The sequence below is a fragment of the Ciona robusta genome, chromosome 7 (assembly GCF_009617815.1).
Source record: "Ciona robusta chromosome 7, ASM961781v2".
NCBI classification, from domain to species: Eukaryota; Metazoa; Chordata; class Ascidiacea; order Phlebobranchia; family Cionidae; genus Ciona; species Ciona robusta.
Window position 1 is genome coordinate 4395576 of NC_143241.1, and position 23124 is coordinate 4418699.

Consider the following 23124-nt stretch of genomic DNA (forward strand, 5'->3'; position numbering starts at 1 on the left):
ATTTTGTTTTAATTCTCTGCGGTAGTAAACTGCCGATCTCTTAATTGATGTCACTTTGTGGATTGTGTTTAAAATACCCGCGTCCGGTAGTTGGCGTTAGTGCACTGCATGCATATACCTCTTTGATGTCACATACAGATTTTGTTTTAAATGTCGGCGTCCAGAAGGTGATAGTAGTGCACTGTATTCCTCTTTGGTGTCACGTTGCGTGTTTTGTTTTAAATATTTACACCCGGTAGTTAGCAGTAGTGCACTGTATAACTCTTTGATGTCACATTGCGGATTTTGTTTTAAACATCCACGTTCGCTAGGTTGCAGTAGTACACTGTATGCCGCTTTTGTGTCTCATTGCGAATTTAGTTTTAAATATCCACGTTCCGTAGATGGCAGTATATTGCAATGTATACCTAGATAGCGGTAGTACACTGCCGATCTCTTGGTGTCCCATTGTGAGTTTTGTTTCAAATATTCACGCCCGGTAGTTGGCAGTAGTGCACTGTATACCTCTTTGATGTCGCATTGCGGATTTGGCTTTAAATATCAGCGACCGGTAGGTGGCAGTAGTTTATTGTATACCTCTTTGGTGTCATTTTACGGATTGTGTGTTAAATATTCGCGTCGGGTAGATGGCGGTAGTACACTGTGTACCTCTTTGGTGTCTCATTGCAGATTTTGTTTTAAATATTAGCGTCCGGTAGGTGGCAGTAGTGCACCGTATACCTCTTTGGTAACATGTTGCGGATTTTTGTTTTCAATAACATTGTCTGCTAGATTGCGATAGTGCACCGCAGATCTTTCTGTTTTTGCCGCATTGCGGATATTTTTAAAATATGGCGTCCGCTTTGTATGCGTCTTGTTTGTCTTGGTGGTATGCGTCTTGTTTGTCTTCTGTTACTTTTGACCAGAGTCCGTATATTCTGCTTTTACCTGTTTGTTTTTACGTAGGTTGCTGTGGAAATTTTTAGTTGCATTTTAAGTTTTTTGAACCCTCTTTAATAATTCAGCATCGGATCGTTTCAGTAGGTTTTATTATGTAAAAAAGTCGCCCTACCTCTCATCTTATCTTCGCAGGCACAGTTTAAAAATTTCGCGGCAGTTGAATGATTATTTTCTGTAAAGAAAACCCAAGTGAATAAAACAGATTTACGGCAAACTGATTCTGTTTATAACAGGAAACGTATAAGGAATGTTAAGGAAACTATTCACAGTTTTGTTGTTTACTTTATGTAAGTAAATACATACAAATCCCAAATGAATCACCCCTAAAGTTACATTCATGGCAACTCGTAAGCTGGTGTGGCCGTTAAATGTGATCCAGACACACATATTTACGTTATATATTTTTCTAAATTTCAGCAAATACATAAAGATTGCCTGCTGTGTAAAAAAGTTGCCTGGCGCAACGCGGACTGGTCTTTATAGTTCCCCTTTCCATAATATAACAATGGCACACAGCAATGCATTTAAAACTGTTATTGGTTCAGACTTTTTTTGACGGTCCGAATGGTGACATTATCAATGATAAAGCGGTATTTCTTCAATCTTGAGTTGTTAAATGAGAAAATGAACTATAAAAGAGGGAAATTGACTCAAACAAACATTGAAATAAAACCGCTTTTATTAAAGTACTGTCCCAAGTTTGAGCAGCACAATATTTTATGGCGGTTTACATTGGTAAAAATAATTTTCTCGCACAGGTACAAGACAGCGTTATGTCCATGGATGTAAGTACCTAAACCTATGTGTGTAGCTGTGATTTTTGTATAGAGTCATAAATCTAGTCTGAGAAGTATATAAACATATTTTAGCTTATTGGTGCTTACTCAACTCGTGTTCATCTCCCAAACTAAATTGTGTTGTACTATATTTATATAACAATTATAATTTAAAAAAATGTAATCAGCTATGACAAGGGACATTGAATCCCAGGTCAAACCTTTAGTGTACCATGTGTTTGTAATACCAATAAACCTTGTTGCCTAAACATGAAATTAAATTACTGAACTACAGAATATGATTTTTTATTGCAATTTAAAAAAAAAAAATGTTTAAAAATAGTATGTAGGCTATAATATATTATTTCTGTGATAAGTAATGAAAATGAATTTCATGTTTTCTCTCTTCTTTTCTGAGTGCCAGCCACAAATTTAAGCATTAGATTATATACATATCTAATTGTAATCCGTTAAATTACAGTTGTGGAGCTGGTCAGTGGAATATTGTATGAAGTGGTCACTGATTCTAAAAACTTTGATGACGCTGAAGATCACTGCAGAGGTTTAGATGGACTACTGTTTTACTCGGTTGGTTACTTTTTGTAGTTTATGTTTGCCATTCCAATAAATCATTTTGATTAGGACTATTCAATAATGGTAATATTTTCCAGATTTCAACTTCATCAATACAAAATGCACTGAGTGATGCTATAACAAGCAACCTAACCTTGAGTGCTCACTCTTCCTTTTGGATTGGGTTAGATGATACAATGCATGAAGGTTTGTTTTTTCGATTTAAATCATTACTCCAACAACTTTAATAATTGCCAAACATATCTATAATACGTTTTTTACCCACTATGTTTTTTATGTCATTTTTAATAATGATTTCCACCATTTACAGGAAGATTTATATGGAACAAAGGGGAGGCTTTGCCCGTATTTAATTATAACAACTTTCACCCTTCAGTTGAAGCACAAGCGCACGAAAATGAAGATTGTGTAAAAATTGACAGGGCTGATTCGTGGCAGTGGAAAGTCACAAACTGTGCAGAGACAAGGCCATTTATTTGTCAAAAAGGTGCATTTCATGTTAAGTGTCTTTACCTTACACGTTATGTCTGTACATCCTATACTATTTTTATTATTTATATAGCGATCATATCTTAGTGATCAATCCAGGTTATAGATATATACTACCAAGTATAGAAAGTACTTATGTCTTGCAGGGCCATGCGATTTATGATTTTGACACGATATGCGAATCGTTAAACGCAGCATAGAAAAAACTAGTTTTACCCTCTTCGTTGCAGCATCTAAATAAACACAGCGATATGGCCCCCAAATGCCAGCATCATCGTACTGGGCAGAATGATCATTTCAGCCTGCTGCGTCATTTAAAATCTAATCGCTCAGACTTTTGTTATTTGGAAAAATTGCTACAATACTTTATTTTGATGATGTTAACAAATTTTAAATGACGTCATCAAAAACTTGTATTTATGTGTAACTTAGGATTTTGGCCAAATATAACTAAAGGATTTACTGAAAAGTTGATTTCTGGTTATAAAAGGATTTCAACTGATGACATCAAAAAATACAATAATGTTTTAAGTAAAAGTATGCTAACTGCGTAACTTATGTTTTAACTAAAAAATTCTAACTATAAACAGCTTCAGTTTCCTAAACTTCATGTTTAACTGGTAAGTTAGAAGGGCAAACCTTCCAAAAAAGTAGAGATAAAAAACTTGCCTTTCTTTGACCAAAGGACATTATTTTAAACCTTGGTTTTTGGGTGGAATTCAAACTATATTTGAAAAAATAAATTCAAAACTAAGTTACTAAATACTTTTAAATGCTAGAATGTTCTTTTAAAAGATTATATTGGTGGATAATTCTTTATTTCTTTTTACTTTTAAATAAAACCAGCTTTGGATATCAACCAACTATAACACAGGAACATTATTAAGAACACCTGTTTCAGAATGCATGTTTGCATTACTCGTCTTTAAAGGGTTTATGACAAATTGCATTTTTTTACAAACTTTAATCTTTATCATATTTATTTTATCTTTCAGCTACCTGCCTACATCGACCCAATATTGGTCCAACAGCCACAAGAAATGGTTTGTACTTGTTGTTAAAGTTTACAAAAGTGAATTTGCGTGTAGTGTGCAAACAACAATGTATACTGGGTGTCTCTGGCGTCGATTTATATGGTGCAGGGTATGCAGGCCTACCCTGACAATTTTGCAGGGGTTGCAGCAACCCCTGGATTTTCAAATTATTAAAGGAAATTATTCTTAAATTCTTCTTAAATAAATATATTTAACTTTATCAAACAATTACTTTATAGTAGTTACGCAACACCTTCATTCTCCCAACGCATAAACTAGCCGTTTTTGTACCCTGCGCGGTTACCTATAACGGCTGCGTGTTACGTCAGACAAGTGTTTACGTCACATTGATAATCGCAAAATCGCCAATTGTTACAGTAACAATTATATTATTGTGTGAGAATGTAATGTTTACTAGTCATTTCTACCTTTTAAATTTTGTCTAACGTCTACTTCCAAAGCTGCTTTTCTCCCGAAGGCAATTCGAATTAAACTTAAAACACGCGACCAGGAGAAAATTAAACTAAAGGAATAGGTGTTCTTTTTCTAAGACGCGCACATGCCATGAATCCCTAACAACAGTTGCGTGTAAAATCAATGTAATTTGGCTGTTAAACGTGCGAAAATGAACTACCTAAATCGGGTCGGTCACTGCTTTATATTTATATATGATATTTTCTTCAGCCAAGCAACATGTTTGTTACGAAATAGTAAGGATTCACGCGTGGATTCATTACGACATAATAACAATTTACACGTCGATTATTGCAACATAATAACAATTCACACATTCATTATTTAGCCTACATGTGAAACATTATTCTCGCTCGCAAACCTTATCCTGTTAAGTTCGTCTGTTAAAAGGGAGATCGTGGTGGTGCCGGTAATGCTCCTTTGATTGGTGATGGGCGAACGTAGCTTTGATCGTGTGTTGTACAACATGATTGACGCATGTTTAATTAACTTTTTTTGTTTCCTCGACTTTTGTTAAAATGATTTTTTTAAACTTCATTGCGCCCGTCAACCAACACAAAATTGTTACGTGTTCAATTGTGATGCGAACAACTTTTAGTTTTATGTTGCGCAATTACGAGTTTTAAAGTCAAATGTTGCATTATAACCAATATTGTGACGCAGAGAATTAACGTAAGATATTGCGCAATGCTGCACCTGTCAGTTGAATAATGTGACGTCATACGCGGTATTGTGATGTGGTCCATTAGCGTACGGCCAACGGGTGACCGTCTGTCTGTATAATCAACGTATTGGCATTTATATGATGATATTTACATGTCATATTGTCAAGTTTTTAAACACTTACCCGCAATCAACTGCCAGACTTATGTCATACCTTTTCTATTGAATGCCGCACACGTTATATGCGTGGTTTTACTTGTTCTACATATACCTACTTTCAGCTAACATAGTGTAATGTCGCAACCCCTACGTTTTTATAAAATCGACGCCACTGCTGGGTGCTAAAGTGACAAGCCATGAGTGTGACTGGTAATTAATATTAGTTTGGTAACCCAATAAGAATTTGCCGAAGTTCTAAAAGCTCGGGCTCGCTCTTGATGGGGAAAAGTACACGGGAATTCTTCCTGTTCATTCCAAAAACGTTGCTCATCCACACAGAAAAACTAGTCACCCATAATTTGCCCGTGTTGAGCATTGCTACTCTTCGTTACTTTTTAAAGAGTAAATTCTTAACTGATAAAAAACAAATAAAGAAAAAAACCATGTTGACTAGTCGCGTTATCTTTTGTTGCTTAAGTTGCTTTTTAATATTTTTTCGCATCCCTATAACTTAACATAACAATGATTTTCATACAGATGAACCACATTTATTTGTGCTGTATTAAATGTTTGCAATCACATGATTTCATCTGCCTACAAATTTAAAATTCAAACCTAATTTATTGATAATGTTTGCATTTAAGGGTATGCATGGCAGATAAAAAATAAAAGGTCATGTCTTTTTTATTTGCCCAATATAAAAGATTATACACATTTTACTTTATTGTATGTTTAGATATTCCGGCACTTGCCTGCCCTGTTACTGTTAGTTGCCATGGTTTACAAAACTGCATTAACGAAGTGTGCCAGTGCAATGGTATTTTCAAGGAGGGTTCCAAAGACTGTGACAAATCTTCAGGTAATTTTTATTTTGTGTTACGTTTTGAACAGAGACACATTTGTTAAGTTTAAAATTTAATGTTAAAATTACTATTAAATTCTGAAATGGACAAATGTCAGAAGATCTCATTGTTGTATTATGTTTTAGATAAAATTTTGATTGTAAATACAAGAAAATTTTATAATTAATATGTTGATGAATTCAGGCATAACAGCAACACATGAGGAAATGTTTGAGGGTAAGACTTATCTTTTCTTTAAAGAACGTGTAAGGCATACAGAGGCTTCAAATTTTTGCAAAGGTAATTTTTTAAATAAAAATATTCAAGCATGTATTTAATGAAAATGGTATTTAGACACATATGGCCACTTAGCTATGCCAAAAACAAAGGCTAGAAACGATTTTATCTACACAAAAGCACGAATGCACCTCTTGGCTTTTGGCTCTACAGTATGGATTGGATTACTTCGAACCAACCCACAAAGCGTTTATGAGAAAGCAGAATGGGCATTTTCAGATTATGAATCTGTTAACTTGCCACCAGATTTTGGAGGTAAGGGACAATTCCTTCTGTGTTTGTTTTAACACCAATTCTGACTTAACAACAACATTCAGAACTTAATTTGTCCAGCCTAATTTTGTCAGATAACTTTATACTGGGTGATTGCCACACTTCATGTGTGAATATGTGTTTTACTTCCTCGCTGTGTTGTGTAACATCTTGTAGGTCCAAAACGTGATGTCGTAATTAAATTTTTCATCCACCACACTGATTTTCTTAATTTGTTGGATATAAGAGAGCAGCGCATTGACTATATCAATGAGTGGTGCAGCCATAAAATATAACAGTTTCAAATATATTTACAAGGGGCTGCCAAGGTAAATTTTTGTTACGAAATAACACAGGTTTACTGGTGGAAAAGGAGGAGGAGAGATTGTAACACTCTATGGTTTAGCCAGTACATTTTTAGTTTTTGTGAAAAAAAACATTTTGTAAAAAAAACTAAAACTAAACTAAATAATTTTAATGTTTTTAAAAATAAGGGTGATTATTTTAACGGCCTTATTAAATAGCTACTTATAAAGACATTAACTTTGACTTGGTTGTTAAAAAACTTACAAATGAAAGCAAGCTCTCAGGCAGTCGAATGCATGAGCCGGTGCGTTCGCATCAACGATTTCTCTAATTTTATATCGCCTCTTTACACAATGGGCTTGTGAAGCCTAAACATACGAATTTGTCAATTCGCCGGCTTATTTAACATTCAATATAAACGTTATTTCCCTACTTGTCCCTTTGGACAAGTGCCTAACAAAATTCACTTGTCCCGTCGACTGTTTTGGTTGCCTGGGACAAGCAGACGAGCGTTAATGTCGAGCCCTGGTCATCTTTTAAATCATTCGGTAGCCTAAATGCCACACCCTTGTACTTTTTGCCATTCACTTCATAAAATTAGTGCCTTGTACCACTGTTTTGTGTAAAATAAATGTAATTCACTTGTTAAAAAGGTGATAATAAACTACCTAAACTAGGTTGATTATTTGCTTTTTCACGTTTTTGATCAAGCAGTTGTAAAGAATTCTTATGTTCATATTAAATACATCATAAGCGTGTGAACGGTACAGTTCTCTCTTATGATTTGGTGGTTGGTATGAGACCGCTGTACAGCTTGAAGCAGGATCCACACATGTAGAATATATTATAGTTTTGACTGGAATATAGATTTGTGGTCCTGTAGCACTTTATTTCTATTAATTTGTAGCACTAGTTTATTTTGTATTTTCTTGGTTTAATAAATATTCTGTCATGGAAATCTTTTTAAAATAACACATTATTTTTAAAACAAAACATGCTTGTGGTGTTTATTAAAACTATGCTGCTCCACTTTCTATTGATTAAACGTGTACGGGTAACATACAGTATATTAAATTGTAAACCTGATAGTTTGGTATTCCGGCAGGTAAATACTGTGTATAACGGCATTTGAAAATTCAAAAGATGGGTGGCACCTTTACATTTCTGGGAGTCGGCAGCAGTGTGTTTATTTTTTTGAGATTCGTTCTTTTAATGTTTTGTATGGGAGCCTTGTGCAATGTGAAAAAGCATTTTTATTACTTTAGATTGCAGCCCTGGAGACTCGCCCGTCTCGAATAACAGTCGGTATCGTATAACACGAGCGCCCAATGGTTCGTATCAGATTAGATTGATTTTTAATAAAGAAACATAAATTCCCAAACTTTTTTTATATTGAAATAATACAAAGTGCTGCATTACGTCTCTCTTTCACCGCAACCCACGTGTTCTAAATGATTTTAATTAGCGACGCCTTTCGTCCAAAAAGGAACGTATTCTCGTACGCCTTTCTCCTTAATGACATCATAAGCTCGTGCCGAGCTTTTGGTGAATCTCGGCGAACCTGAGCTTTTACAACTTCAACACATTCCTATTGTTAACACCAAATTCACAAAACATTACTCACATCATCTGCTTCATAGCCCAGGTCGAAGTATTTATTGCAAACGTATCAATCCTTTACTTTTACTTGATCGCTTACGTAAAAAGGCAAATATCCAACCTGTTTTTTATTATGACGCAAATAATCAGCGTGTGAATTGCTATTATGTCGTAATCAATTGCCAAGTCAAACAATCGCTATTATGATGCAATGAATCCACGTGTAAATCCTTCCTTACCATTTCGTAATAAACATGCCGCTTGGCTGAGGAAAACATCCTAAATATACAGCAGTTCTACTACTGGAACATATCTAGGCTATTTATTACCGCAAATTACATTTATTTTACACTCAGCTGTGAGAAAGGTCGTGTTACCGATTCCCGCCGAAAAAAAACGTTAATGACGTCATATAGTCAACGCGCAGGTGCGTTAGAAAATCGGTGCGCCTGACTTCATTTGCTATATACGACTACTATATGTATTATATTACCTCACTTTTAGCTTTTATCGCCCGTAATTTTTGCAATTTCGCGTCTGCAATATGAAAATATTTTGTTAAAAAAAAATATTTTTTTTGCGTTTTTTCTACATTGTCGGCAATAAACTGCCGACGGTTTGTCCAAATGCGTCGGCAAAACTATCGGCAATTGCCAATTGCCGACGTGAGTCTCCAGGGCTGTGATTGCCTTCATTAGTTTAAAGTTATTCTTTAGGAATTCTTAAGTGGACATTGTATTTTTTTTATCTCGTAGACATGACTGTAGGCGGAGAACTTCCATTGTATACGTATAACTTTACCACTCTAACGGAGCGTTGGCATTTTTTCTATTTTAACACTGAGCCTTGGTACAACCGCCAGGAAGCCATAGATCATTGTACTCTCACAGGTTCACACTTACCCTATTTACTGGATAAAAGTGAGCATGATAGACTTATTGCGTTGTTAAAGGTAAGTTAAGTTTAGTTTTATTATGAACTTACAGCTTGAATGTGAGACTTTATTGTTTATTCGATATTAAATGTATGTTATTTTTTACATTTGTTTCAAAAGCTGCCAATCAAAGAATATGAAAGTACTGTAGACTGTGGTCAGTACTCAGTTGCATTATATTAAAAAGGAAACGTAAACAGTTGTTTCTATGCTAACTGTTAATACCTAATAAAAATTTGTTTACATGACTGTAGGCGGAGAACTTCCATTGTATACGTATAACTTTACCACTCTAACGGAGCGTTGGCATTTTTTCTATTTTAACACTGAGCCTTGGTACAACCGCCAGGAAGCCATAGATCATTGTACTCTCACAGGTTCACACTTACCCTATTTACTGGATAAAAGTGAGCATGATAGACTTATTGCGTTGTTAAAGGTAAGTTAAGTTTAGTTTTATTATGAACTTACAGCTTGAATGTGAGACTTTATTGTTTATTCGATATTAAATGTATGTTATTTGTTTACATTTGTTTCAAAAGCTGCCAATCAAAGAATATGAAAGTACTGTAGACTGTGGTCAGTACTCAGTTGCATTATATTAAAAAGGAAACGTAAACAGTTGTTTCTATGCTAACTGTTAATACCTAATAAAAATTTGTTTATTCAAGTAGTGCATGGTAGTGATTGGAACATGATTGAATTTTTTTTTAAATAAAAAAAAACTCTTCTTTGATTGAGTGTTTACTCCAAAAATACAACCTCTTATCTTGATGTTGAATATATATGGAGCTTTGTGACACTGAACCCTCTGTAATATAATATGTTATCTGGTGCTGTGTCATACTAATAGTTTTTATTTTAAAGGTATATGCACCAATATGGTTAGCGGCAAAAGAAGAGAATGATTATCCTGGATACTACGACCCCAGTGGAATGTGGTTGGACTTTGCCCGAACTGACGAAGATTTGAGATCATTTCAGTGGTCTGATGGCACTCAAATATTTATGCAACGTCAATGGTATCATAATCATAATTTTCCACTACCAACAGAAGAGCAACTCGCACGTAAGTTCTTAAAGAATTATTATTATTAATGTAATTTCCATCAATATAACACTACCGTATCAAAATAAAATGTTCCATATTGGTTTGTAATTAACACATTTAAACAAGAACATTAGTTTTTACTCAGCAACATATTTTATAAACATATTGAACATTATCATATTTAAAGAATTGAATAACATACATAAATTATATTTGTTATAATTATGAAGAAAACAATTTATGTTTGTTAGCAGCTGCAACTGGGTGAAGTGTTCTCGTGCAATTGTAAAAAAAGGAAATTGAATAGATTGATCTATTTGTTTCAATATTTTTGTTATAGTACCACAATTTTGGATTCATCCTGATCCTAACAATGTAATATGGGGCAGTTCCGATCCTCCTGGAAGTAATGGTATGGAAGAAGCTTATGGTTGTTTTTACCATCTACGAGGCTGGGTTGATTGCGGCTCTTACATGAAACAGCATGTATTTTGCGAAAAAGGTAAATGTTTAAATCCCATTAATAAATTTACCAACGTTGTCCTTAGTTAGATGCACTTTTTATCAAGACAGGTAAGTAATAAATTGCTTTCTACACACACAGGTCCATTCCCATTTGAACGTTGGTATCTTGGTGGATCTGAACATGCTCAACCTGATAATAAATGGTGTGTGGAAAACTGTGGTGCTATGCGAATTGATTTAACTGATGTTGGTAAAGCAGATTTTTCGGATATTACCAATGAGTATTGGGTAGATGAGTGGTGCGATAAAAAGAAGCCTTTTGTCTGTGAATCTGGTAAGTGTGCTTTAATGAGATTTTACTTTTTATGGATCCTGGTTTGAATATTTTTTACCAACCTATTTTTTGTTAGTTGACTTGTTCTCATAGACCAATGTTTTTTATCAACATAGTAGTACAGTGGTTAACAAGCCTGTCTCTAAGACAGAGGTTTGGAGTTCACCCTTCTGCCTGCTAGCTTTGTGAGCATATGTGTCCTTGGGCAAGACACTTAACATCAACAGTATGTACTCCAACCAAGAGGTCACTAATGGGTTTTCTAAATTGTCAGCCATGCATTACGTAAACTGGCACCAAAACAAAACCTTAATGAGCCATGTTATATACCAAACTGCTGTTTCCCCACTAAGTTAGAATAAAGAAAGTTATATTCATTCATTGTTATGTATTAAATTATAGAGCTGCCTTCACAATGTCCAACCTACAACCCTCCACTTGTTCAAGGCTGTGTGGAACATTATTTTGTTCAGGTAACTAATAGTTGATCTGAGTTGCTTTGTGCCATTACCAAAACTTACAGTAAAGTTTTTAAATCCCACTTGTTTAATATTCTCAGCGTTGTACAGCAAGCCTTTCTGCTGATTCTCTGAGAGCATTTTCCTTACTTACTCTCAGGAAGATGAGTGTTCTAATAGAAGAAATCTCTGCCAATTCCACTAACCTAGAAGTTGGTGTATTCCATGAGCTATGTAATGGTACAGGTAAAACATTTAAAAAAAGAACATCTGTAATTTACATTGAGCAATTAAATGTAGATTTATTTGTTTTTCATCACAGAGTTGTTAGACCTTGGTTTGACACCAAAGTTCAGATTCCATGTGAATAAACAAACTCATGCAGATGCAAAGAGCACGTGTGCGGACAATATGGAAATCTTGCCATCTGTAAATATTATGCCATAACGTTACATGTTTTTATGCTCTGTTTAATTCTGTTGAAATTTAGCTGTATGTACAGCGTATGTATTAATTGATTAATTCTTAATTTATACTTTACATATTTTGTATTAAAATCCCACATAATTTTTCAGCTTATAACTTCAGAGGTAGCAGAAGTATTTCGTAAAAAGGTGGAGAATTCATTAAAAATTACTGGGGTTGAAAAATGGTGGATTGGACTTGATGACATTGCAACTGAAGGTAACTTAAATCTGGCAGTTATGTATTACAGGTACCAATTCCTTTAAGGTGACTTTAAGATAACTTGCAATGGTAAACTGAAAATAGTATTTATTTATCTTCATTATTGTCATTCACATCACATTTTAGTAATGTTTATTTTAAAGGATCTTTTATATGGTCAAATGGTGAGCCACATGATCAACCTGGTGGCCACTACACCAACTGGTCACCAACTAGAAGTGGTTCAGTCTCAGCAAAAGACTGTGTAGCTGCTGGTGCTGATGGAAATGCATATTGGACTGAAGAAGCTTGCACCGATGCTTTCACATTTGTTTGCATGACAAGTAAACTGTATTATGGATATAAAGCTTACAAATAAATTTTATAATTGTAATGGTTTATTGCTTAATAAATAACATGTTGCTCAAATCGCTCAAATTCACAGACTACCCCGACGGTTGCACAACATTAAATGGAAGGCATACCGTAGAATGCTTGAACAACTTGTGGAAAAGGGTTGGTTGTGTTGAAATGGGTGATAAATATCCTGAGAAACGATCAAGTGAAATCATAGACACAATGAAGAACACTCCCCTAACGTAAGAAATATCAACTTGTTCCTGTACCTTAGACCTTGGCTAAACGACTGTGGGTATATTTTAATGAAGTCTATTTAAGTGTTTACTGCTGTTATGTTTTATTGCATGTATGTTTGATCATTTTACTTTTTAGGTCACTTGAAACTGACATAAAACCAATAAAAACATCAGCGGATACGGGTTCAAAACCAGAACAACTTGACTGTTATGGAATTGGTAAATATCAATGTTATTAATTTTTAAATGTTTGTCAACGTGTTAAATTTTTACAGAATTTCCAGACAATTGTTTGAGCTTTTATGGTCCTTACTCAATTGAGTGTCTCAATTCAATATGGAATATCCGAGGTTGTTTGAACAAAGGTACCAAGGCTCCCTCGAAACTAAATCCAAGTGAAAGAAATTCTCTAGATGCTTTAAATTTAAAGTAAGTTATTCCACACCGTTAACTACACACAGTCAACAAAATTATATAATCAAGTTGTAATTTTTTCATTTGTTATAAATTTTTATACTGAACATTTTGTTTTCTAGTGTGTGAATGATTTAATATCCAATTATTAATTAGGAAAAGTATGTTTACTTCTAACACTATGGCACTAGTGCATAACTGCATGCATTAACAAAATATTTTTAATCTGCTTATTGTTTTCATTATTCTCTGAATGCAAAAAATGAGGTGTCAAAAAGGCATACTAAGAAGATTGAAAATATGTGTATGGGCAGAGATGCTCAACTTTCTTATGTTTTAATTATTCAAATAAACCTGGCTTTTTATTTACTCCAGCGTTTAATTTGGTATCTTATACAGATTTTTCAAAAGCTGTATTTTTGAAACTTTCCTGGTATCTTTAGATCATAAGCATTTCTATCAATACGCAAATTTTATTTTTAATTGGTATGATCCTATAATTAAAATTTAAATATATGGAGTTAACCGTTGTTTATTTACCTTCTTTAAAATGCAAGAGGTACATGACAACCACTATACAATAATTTTTCCAAAACTGTCGTTTGCTGCCTAAAGTAAGGTTTATTTAGTTCCATGTTAAAAAATTGTGAATAAACAGAGAAGATAATAAATTGTTTTATAGGAGTTTAGAACAGCATATGCTTGAATACAGGACAGAGGCAGATTCAGGGAATACTCAGAAACAATTGGAATGCTTTGGAATTGGTCTGTGTATAATATTTACATTTATTTGCAGTTAAACTATTTTTGTCCCACATTTTAATATTAAGTTGTTAATCAATAGAGTATCAAGAAAACTGTACAACATTCTACGGTCCTCATTCCATGGAGTGCCTTATAAGTACATGGAAGAAAGTGGGTTGCAAAGTCGAAGGGGAGAAATATCCACCTAAGCTTGATGAGTTTGACCTTGAGCCACTTGTTGACATGACCTTGGTGTAAGTTTTACACTTTTTTATAATAGGCGAGGTATAGATGGCTTTGTAACATGTTTCGTTTACTTTTATCTGTGTTTGCTTAATTTCTAATTAAAACAGAGAGATGAATGCTACAATGAAGGTGTCAAAAATTATGGCAGATCAAGGAGAAGAACAGCATCAGTTAAATTGCTATGGGTTGGGTGGGTCCTATTTTGCTATTTAAGCAACTTATTATTTATTTTAAAAAAACCTATTGCGTTTAGGGTTAAAACTGGTGATAATATGGCCGGCACTTTGCCATGTTGATAGTGGTAAAAGCATTCGCTTTCTAAACAATGAATACAGAGTTTGATGCTTAATGCTGCTGCGATTGTGGGGTGTGTGTGTTTTTTAAAAGACTCTTAACTGTCATTTTTTAACCCAGTTGGTTTCTGGAATTATCAGCTATACTAAACAAAAAACAATAACCTCTTAAGTTATGAATGTGTTAAGTTGTTTAAATCTTATTCCTAAAATCCTTCTGTTCCATTCCTTGCCCCGATTTTTTTAGTGTTTCCTGAAAACTGCCTCACATACAATGGACCTCACAGTGTGGATTGTCTTACAACTATCTGGAACTTGAAAGGTTGTAGAAACGACGGAACACATGCTCCTGTTAAATTGCCAACCTCTGAACAAGATGTACTGGTTGCATACAACCTCAAGTAAGAACTGTAATATTCAATTAGACTAAAATTGCTGCATTAGAATGCAGTAAAAGATTAAATTAAAGTATATTCTCTAGCTAACAAAAAAATCCTGTGTAAAAGCTTTGTTTTTTGCCTATTTTTTCATATAGGTTAACTTAATATTTTGTGTTTTGCAATTATAACAATATATCCTATAGTGAATGTGATTACATACATGGTTTTGGTTATGGGACATGCATCAACCCCTTGTTCCCTGACATGTCTCAACGTAGGACCACAGCCATATGGAATGGAAAAAAAAAGAAGTGCTCTAGTTTATAACAGTGTAAGTTTTATTAACATGCCTTCCCTCTCCTGTATGTAGCCAGTTGTTTGATCATGTAATCAACAAAAAAAGCTTAGCTGATTCTGGAGATAGAGATGTGCAGTTAGAGTGCTTTGGAACAGGTATGTTAGTCACTAGTTTTGTTCAGTTTTACTACGAGCTTTAGATTTGATGATACCATATAAACTGATTGATAAAAGATTGATACAATCAAAAACCATTCGGTATTTGTTACAACTGAAGTGATCTATCTAAATAATTGAATTTACTTCTGTTAGTGTATCCTGATGGCTGCACAACACACAGTGGACCGCACACAATGGAATGCCTCATTGGAGTTTGGAAGCATGTAGATTGTAAGGAACGAGGTGAGGAGTATCCACCTAAACTATCCACAGCTGAAGCAGATACGTTGAAAGCTTTGGACCTGAAGTAAGTTTAATAAGATATCTTGAAACTGTATTTGAGTTACCAAAATAGATTATTGTTAAAGTAATATCGATTATATTTAGTGATACCGAATCGTTAAAAAAATGATTCGGCCCAAAACCGAATATTCGGCCATTTATCCCCAATGAATTCGGCCGAATCAAGGGAATCATGTATGACATCATCAGAACCTGCGGCGACGGGCGGTCGGTAAAAACTACATAAGTAATACAGGAAAATACTTCATAGGCACCGTGTCACAAGTATCAACAATTTTAATATAAATTTTTAATGTGGCAATAAAGCGTCGTCGGAAACATTCGTCTGCTAATAACGCGTGTATTTACGAACCAAAACTTCAGGGAAAGTAAATCGTTGGGAGAAAAGCACAACGGCAGTGGCGCACCCAGACGGAAATAAAGGGGGGGCGGGATAATTTCGCGGCCATGTAACGTAGCGTCGTTTAACAGGGGGCGAGTTCACGAACGTGTAAGGTAGCATGTTTAACGAGGGACGAGTTCGCGGCATGTAACGTAGCGTCGCCTAGTTTAACAAGGGACGAGTTCGCAGACGTGTAACTTAGCATCGTTTAACGAGGGACGAGTTCGCGGACGTGTAACTTAGCTTCGTTTAACGAGGGACGAGTTCGCGGCCGTGTAACGTAGCGTCGCCTAGTTTAACAAGGGACGAGTTTGCAGACGTGTAACTTAGCATTGTTATCGAGGAACGAGTTCACGGCCGTGTAACTTAACTTTGTTTAACGAGGGACAAGTTCGCGGACGTGTAACTTAGCTTTGTTTAACGAGGGACGAGTTTGCGGACGTGTAACTTAGCATCGTTTAACGAGGGACAAGTTTGCGGACGTGTAACTTAGCTTCGTTTAACGAGGGACGAGTTCGCGGACGTGTAACTTAGCTACGTTTAACGAGGGACGAGTTCGCGGACGTGTAACTTAGCTTCGTTTAACAAGGGACGAGTTTGCGGTTGTGTAACTTAGCGTCGTTTAACAAGGGACGAGTTCGCGGCCGTGTAACGTAGCATCATTTAACGAGGGACGAGTTCGCGGACGTGTAACTTAGCTTCGTTTAACGAGGGACGAGTTTGCGGTCGTGTAACTTAGCATCGTTTATCGAGGAACGAGTTCGCGGATGTGTAACTTAGCTTCGTTTAACGAGGGACGAGTTTGCGGTCGTGTAACTTAGCATCGTTTATCGAGGAACGAGTTCGCGGATGTGTAACTTAGCATCATTTAACGGGGGACAAGTTCGCGGATGTGTAACGTAGCATCGCTTCACTAGGGACGAGTTCGCTGCCGTGTAACGTAGCGTCGTTTAACGAAGGACGAGTTCGCAGACGTGTAATGTAGCATCGTTTAACGAGCGACGAGTTCGCGGCCGTGTAACGTAGCATCGTTTAACGAGGGACGAGTTCGTGGACGTGTAACGTTTAATAAGAGACGAGTTCGCGGCCGTTTAACGCTAACTGATTCCATGCCTGCCGAAACACACGAAACCTTCCGCACGCACACACACTTGCACATACACTCAGGCAGACGAGTGCACGAGCCGATGCGTTGGCATCAACGAATTCTAGAATTTTACACTGCGACGCTTGTTAACCATTTATTGATATCAAAAAGGGGGGGGACTGGTTCCCCTAATCCCCCCCCCCCCCCTGGGTGCGCCACTGCACAACGGTGACGGAAAGCGTAGATTAGATAAAATTAATTTTATTGCAACACGGACGAGCAGTTAATTCGAGAACTCAAAAATTCTTTACTGTAACCAATGACGAAACCTGTGTTACCCAAACAAAAAAATTTAATTACTTTTGTGAGAAAAAAAAACACTGTGTACAAACGTTCCATTTTTACGCTTTACGCTTGCTTTGGAAATAATGGAAGACGCATGCGGTACCATACATTCCACACGTAACAAGCAAAGCAATCGTTGTGCATTTATTCTCGTGAAAAGTGACATAATGAAACTCTGGTTCTCTTGCGGTGCCAACAAACGATGTTTTTTGGCTTCTGTCCAAGCTCGATAGGGACGATACTTTGTAATATCATATTACAATTTCTGTTGGTTCCAATTTACTGATAGCATCGCTCCTCGCTCTTATATTTGCACCAATTAAAATTCACATATTCCCGATTTACCTGCATTTAAACTACTCACAATTGCTGGCTTAAAACTATATCAAGTGTAAAAAAATTATACGAAAACTTTACATTTACATTTTGTATTCTGCTTTGTGCTAAAAATGTGGAGGGGTCGTGCGCAGACGCGTCCACTGTTTAGAGAGAAAGGGCAAGTGTTTCTTTATCGACGATCGGGAGCATATTCGGTCGCTAATATGACGAAGTTAACGAAATGCACGTGTGCCATAGCCCATAGAACCGTATCCAAAATGATTAGCATTGCTTTAAAGCATGATGATTAATTAAATTAAACTTATTTGTTGCAAATAGTCTTTAATTCTTATCTCACAAATTGTGCAAGTTCTCGTAGATATATTGTCAGTGAAAAAAGTTTTTTTTGCCGTATCGGTTTTTGCCGTATCTTTACGCACGATTCGACCGAAAAAATCTTCGTCGAAATCGCTGATTCGGCCGAATAAATTTGGCAGACCGAAACTGCGGCACATCACTAATTTTATTACTTTACCCATTAATATTACCACAAATATTTACGAAGGATGTTGATTGCGAATCGACAGGCTGTTAAAACAGCAGCTGATGGTGGAGATGCAACTCATCAATCTAATTGCTATGGTGTGGGTGAGTAAAAAAATTCCATTTGGATTCTAATTATTATCTTTATGAATTTTTAACTTGATAATAAAATCCCTGATAAAAGTATTTTTACTATATTTGCACCAAATTATTTTATTTACTTCAACTATATACCTTTTTATTCACTGTTACAGTGTTTAAAGAGAGCTGTACTTCTTTTACTGGACCACACAGTGTACAATGCCTCACAAGCATCTGGGAGTCGAAAGGTTGTTTAAGTGAAGGAACAAAAGCTCCAGTTAAACTAAGAGAGTATCAAAGAAGTGCATTGGATTTTCTCAATTTGGAGTAATCTTTTTTCTCTCTTTACGTTTGAACTTTTTCTACCTGATCATTATATAACATAAAATAAAAACTGATATACTGGAATTACCAATTTCTAACAAGTTTAAATTTGCAGAGAAGTTGAGAATAATTTTGAAACTGTTAAAGTTGAAGCTGATGGTGGTGATGCAGATAAAGTATTGGAATGTTATGGAATTGGTTTGTATTTGATATATTATATCATTTGTGGTAATTGTTTTCTTCTTTCAACATAGTTTATCCGGAGAATTGTGATTCTTATCACGGACCTCACTCCATTGATTGTCTCATCACAATCTGGGAAGAAGTAGATTGCAAAGTCAAAGGTTACAGATATCCTGGCAATCTAACAACTGCTGATGCAGATGCTTTAAACAACTTAGATATGAGGTTAAATTATATAAACTATGTTTACATAGCCTAAAGAATATTAATACAAGTATACTTCATTGTGTAAAGTTTGTTGTTTATTGCGACAACCAAGAATTATATATATCCAATTATTTTTGTATATAATCAAATTGTGAAAACTTATGCGTTATAAATTTGTTTATAGGTCAATTAGAGAAAACATGGAAAGTGTAAAATCAGCAGCAGATGCTGGAGATGCTGATCATCAATTAAATTGTTATGGAATTGGTAATTTATTAAAATAATGTGTTTATGTAAAACGCCATTATAGCGTGGAATTGGTGAGATATTATTGTGACTTTTTTGTATAAGATTGAATTTTGATTTTAACTTTTTGTCATATTTCTTAGTATTTCCTGAAAGTTGTGACTCGTTTGAAGGACCACACAGTGTGGAATGCCTTACAACAATCTGGGAATCAAAAGGCTGTTTAGCTGAAGGAGCCAAAGCTCCAGATAAATTAACCGCAGCTGAAAAAGATGCTTTGGATTCTCTAAATGTTGAGTAAGTTCACTGTTTCATTTTTAAGCTAAATGTTAGATGCAGCTGAGGAAGAAGCTTTAAACTTGATGAACATTGAGTAAGTTCACCATTCCATGTTTTCAACAAATTATTTAATTAATATTCTTTGCAACAGTGAAGTAGTTGATCACATAGAAACAATAAAAAGTGAAGCTGATGCTGGAAATGTTATCAAGGGAGAAGAATGTTATGGGGGAGGTAAATACTAAATAGTCTCTTGTTTTCTTTGTTGTAGGCAAGCATAGTTATACACCCCCCTGAGTGTATAACTATGCTTGTAAATTCTGTAAAGTTTTCAACATTTACCTTCTTTTTGTGAGTAGGTAGTATTAGAAATGGCTAATTATAGTTTTTTGTTTGCTATTTGTGTTAGTGATAACAAGAATATTTTGTTTATACCTTTTAAAAATTGTGTTTTTGTTTAAAGTTTTTCCAGAAAACTGTGATGCTTTTTATGGACCTCACTCCATTGATTGTCTTATCACAATCTGGGAAGAAGTGGATTGTAAGGTCAAAGGTTATAGATATCCCAATAACCTCACAATTGCAGATGCTGATGCTCTGAAAAACTTAAATTTGACGTGAGTTGATGCTTGGTGGTGTTTGCTCTTTTGTAAACACACATAAACAAAATTTATTTTATATTTTTTATGTTAAAATTTAGAGCTGTAGAAGAAAACATGGAAGGTGTGAAATCAGCAGCAGATGGTGGAAATGCTGATCATCAGTTGAATTGTTATGGCTTAGGTAAAAATATATATTCTCTAAAACCTATTTATCTTGTTTTATTAATTGTTTTTTTGAATTTTGATTGTACATGGTTTTGTAATCAAGTTTTCATTGTAATTTCTTTTCCAGTTTTTCCAGAAAATTGTGACGCATACTATGGACCACACAGTGTGGAATGTCTTACAACTATCTGGGAATCAAAAGGTTGTTTGAGTGAAGGAACAAAAGCCCCAGTTAAACTCTCACCAAGTGAAAAACAAAATTTGGATTTGCTTAGTTTAAAGTGGGTATTCTTAATAATATTCTATGAATAATAACTTAAAGTTGAATCAATATTAAAGCAATAATATACTCTGTTGTATAATTATGCTGCCTCAATTTGACAAAACGGGGTAGTGGTTGGTTAGGGTTAGGATGCTGTTGTTTTTGATAGGTTCGAAGATGTTAGTTACAGGCTGGGAGAAAATAAGTTCTTATTAATGGATTTCAATTTGTTACTTCAATTTGTTGCTTGGCATAAACTGTTTAAAAGTTTAAGCTACTCCAATTACTGTTGTGATATTTTAAATTTTAGTGATGTTGAAACGAAAATGGAAACTATTCAAATAGAAGCTGATGGTGGGGATACTGATAAAGAATTAGAATGTTATGGAGTTGGTATATATATGTTATAATTTTATCAATTTATTACCAATTCACAATACACTCTGTTGGGCGGCAAATGGTTTAATTTCACACCTTGGGAGACAACCCATCTAATGACGGAACACAGCATCACTTTATAGACAAAACTTTGTCTGCTGGAAAAATGCAAGATTTGTCACTTAATCATATATAACAGTTTTGCCTCATGTAATAGTTACGCAACACGGCTGTTTGTTTAATATTTATTTATAACGCACCGGGTTAAATTTGAGTAAACTATATTATTAAATCTGTGCTCAAAGTATAGTTAACCACTACAACTAACCTGTTTGTTTAGTTTATCCTGAGAATTGTGATTCATATAACGGACCTCACTCCATTGATTGTCTGATTACAATCTGGGAAGAAGTGGATTGCAAAGTAAAAGGTTATAGATATCCTGGCAATCTAACAAGTGCGGAAGCAAATACTTTGAAAAGCTTGGATTTAAGGTAATTTTTTTCGAAAGTATATAGTTTTGGTATACTTTTAAATGTACAAACACAGAGCTGTAAGAGAAAACATGGAAGGCGTGAAATCAGCAGCTGATGGTGGAAATGCTGATCATCAGTTGAATTGTTATGGCATTGGTAAGATTTTCTTTGAAATACTGATTAATAAATGATATCTTTATCATTCCCTTAATGATGATGTTATTTCTAATCTAAAACGATAAGGTCCTATTAAAATAAAATCGTTATAATTTGATTTAAACTGATGAAACCCGACTCAATAAGGATGAAGTTAATTGAACATCAAACTTTATTTACAGCTCTAAAATAACTAATAAATAAACGATTTGTTTTAAATTATGACTATGTAAGGTATAATCTGAAAGTAAGCTTCATTCTTTTCTATACTAAATTTTGTGATCTGTAGCATTTCCTGACAATTGTGACACATACTACGGACCACACAGTGTTGAATGTCTTACAACTATCTGGGAATCAAAAGGTTGTTTAAGTGAAGGATCAAAAGCCCCAGTTAAATTAGATACAGCTGAGAAAGAGGCTCTTGACTTACTAAACGTTAAGTAAGTTTGTTTAGGTTGATCACTGGTGCGCAATATAAGCTTCAATTGCCTTGTCAACAGTGATATTGAGATTACTTTTGAAAATATTCGAGTTGAAGCTGATGGTGGTGATAAAGATAAAGGAATGGAGTGTTATGGAATTGGTTGGTGCATTATTATTACTAACAGCATTACTATTGCTATCAATTAATAAATTTTGTGTTTCAGTGTATCCTGCAAATTGTGATGCATTTTATGGACCCCACTCCATTAAATGTCTCATCACAATATGGGAAGAAGTGGATTGCAAGGTCCAAGGTTATAGATTTCCTGGTAATCTCACAGCTGAAGATGCCGAGGCTTTAAGAAACTTGGATCTAGCGTAAGTTGTTAAAAAAATTGTAAAAGTTGAACACTAATCTAAATAAACACAGATCAATACAAGAAAACATGGAAAACGTAAAAACAGCAGCTGATGGTGGAAATGCTGATCATCAACTGAATTGTTATGGCATTGGTAAGATTTATTTTCCATTAATTATTCTCTTGCTTTTGATATTTTGATTTTTTCAATCTGTTATTCGTATTATATGTAGAAGGCAATTATGCTTTCTTAGCATTGTACACCCCATACCCACAAAGAAACTTAAACAATTTTCTGAAATTAAACGCATCCAGAGAACTTTATCAAATCCTAATTAGTAATTCATTCTAGTGTTTCCTGAAAACTGTGATACATACTATGGACCACACAGTGTGGAATGCCTTACAACTATCTGGGTATCAATAGGTTGTTTAAGTGAAGGATCTAAAGCCCCAGTTAAATTAGATACAGCTGAAAAAGAAGCTTTGGATTTGCTGACTGTTAAGTAAGTTTTGTTGATAATTGCTTTCCAAGCAAATC

General features: G+C 34.9%; 3 protein-coding genes across 5 annotated transcripts in view; all 3 read left to right on the forward strand.

The window, feature by feature from the left end:
- The first annotated feature begins 772 nt into the window (after window positions 1-772).
- Window positions 773-9400, forward strand: LOC149733974 (uncharacterized). 3 transcript variants are annotated; one of them, XM_089880731.1, is made up of 11 exons: window positions 773-1019; window positions 1072-1226; window positions 1698-1724; window positions 2197-2303; window positions 2387-2495; window positions 2620-2796; window positions 3794-3841; window positions 5865-5987; window positions 6175-6270; window positions 6325-6522; window positions 9180-9400. In XM_089880731.1, the coding sequence occupies exons 2-11, from the start codon at window positions 1187-1189 to the stop codon at window positions 9383-9385; spliced, it is 1131 nt and encodes a 376-aa protein (XP_089736857.1). In that variant the 5' UTR covers window positions 773-1019; window positions 1072-1186; the 3' UTR covers window positions 9386-9400. The 3 variants fall into 3 exon arrangements, with proteins under 3 accessions (XP_089736857.1, XP_089736856.1, XP_089736858.1); XM_089880730.1 differs by having other exon boundaries at window positions 773-1226; XM_089880732.1 differs by lacking the exon at window positions 9180-9400 and adding an exon at window positions 6876-7507 and having other exon boundaries at window positions 782-1226.
- Window positions 9401-9602: 202 nt separating this feature from the next.
- LOC149733975 (uncharacterized) lies at window positions 9603-11255 on the forward strand. The gene is made up of 4 exons (XM_089881263.1): window positions 9603-9797; window positions 10226-10427; window positions 10750-10911; window positions 11014-11255. Exons 1-4 carry the CDS (start codon window positions 9603-9605, stop codon window positions 11253-11255), a joined length of 801 nt encoding a protein of 266 aa, XP_089737389.1.
- A 1947-nt stretch (window positions 11256-13202) lies between these two features.
- LOC149733976 (uncharacterized) overlaps window positions 13203-23124 on the forward strand; it is a 29003-nt gene continuing 19081 nt past the window's right edge. The window contains exons 1-24 of the mRNA XM_089880762.1: window positions 13203-13357; window positions 14187-14340; window positions 14440-14522; window positions 14873-15026; window positions 15376-15458; window positions 15615-15768; window positions 18462-18544; window positions 18694-18847; window positions 18960-19042; window positions 19099-19252; window positions 19419-19501; window positions 19624-19777; window positions 19911-19993; window positions 20223-20376; window positions 20460-20542; window positions 20654-20807; window positions 21099-21181; window positions 21507-21660; window positions 21716-21798; window positions 22088-22241; window positions 22302-22384; window positions 22449-22602; window positions 22655-22737; window positions 22936-23089. Of these exons, the coding sequence (XP_089736888.1) occupies window positions 14228-14340; window positions 14440-14522; window positions 14873-15026; window positions 15376-15458; window positions 15615-15768; window positions 18462-18544; window positions 18694-18847; window positions 18960-19042; window positions 19099-19252; window positions 19419-19501; window positions 19624-19777; window positions 19911-19993; window positions 20223-20376; window positions 20460-20542; window positions 20654-20807; window positions 21099-21181; window positions 21507-21660; window positions 21716-21798; window positions 22088-22241; window positions 22302-22384; window positions 22449-22602; window positions 22655-22737; window positions 22936-23089 (2720 nt within the window). The 5' untranslated portion in view covers window positions 13203-13357; window positions 14187-14227. The remainder of the gene's footprint in view (window positions 13358-14186; window positions 14341-14439; window positions 14523-14872; window positions 15027-15375; window positions 15459-15614; window positions 15769-18461; window positions 18545-18693; window positions 18848-18959; window positions 19043-19098; window positions 19253-19418; window positions 19502-19623; window positions 19778-19910; window positions 19994-20222; window positions 20377-20459; window positions 20543-20653; window positions 20808-21098; window positions 21182-21506; window positions 21661-21715; window positions 21799-22087; window positions 22242-22301; window positions 22385-22448; window positions 22603-22654; window positions 22738-22935; window positions 23090-23124) is intronic.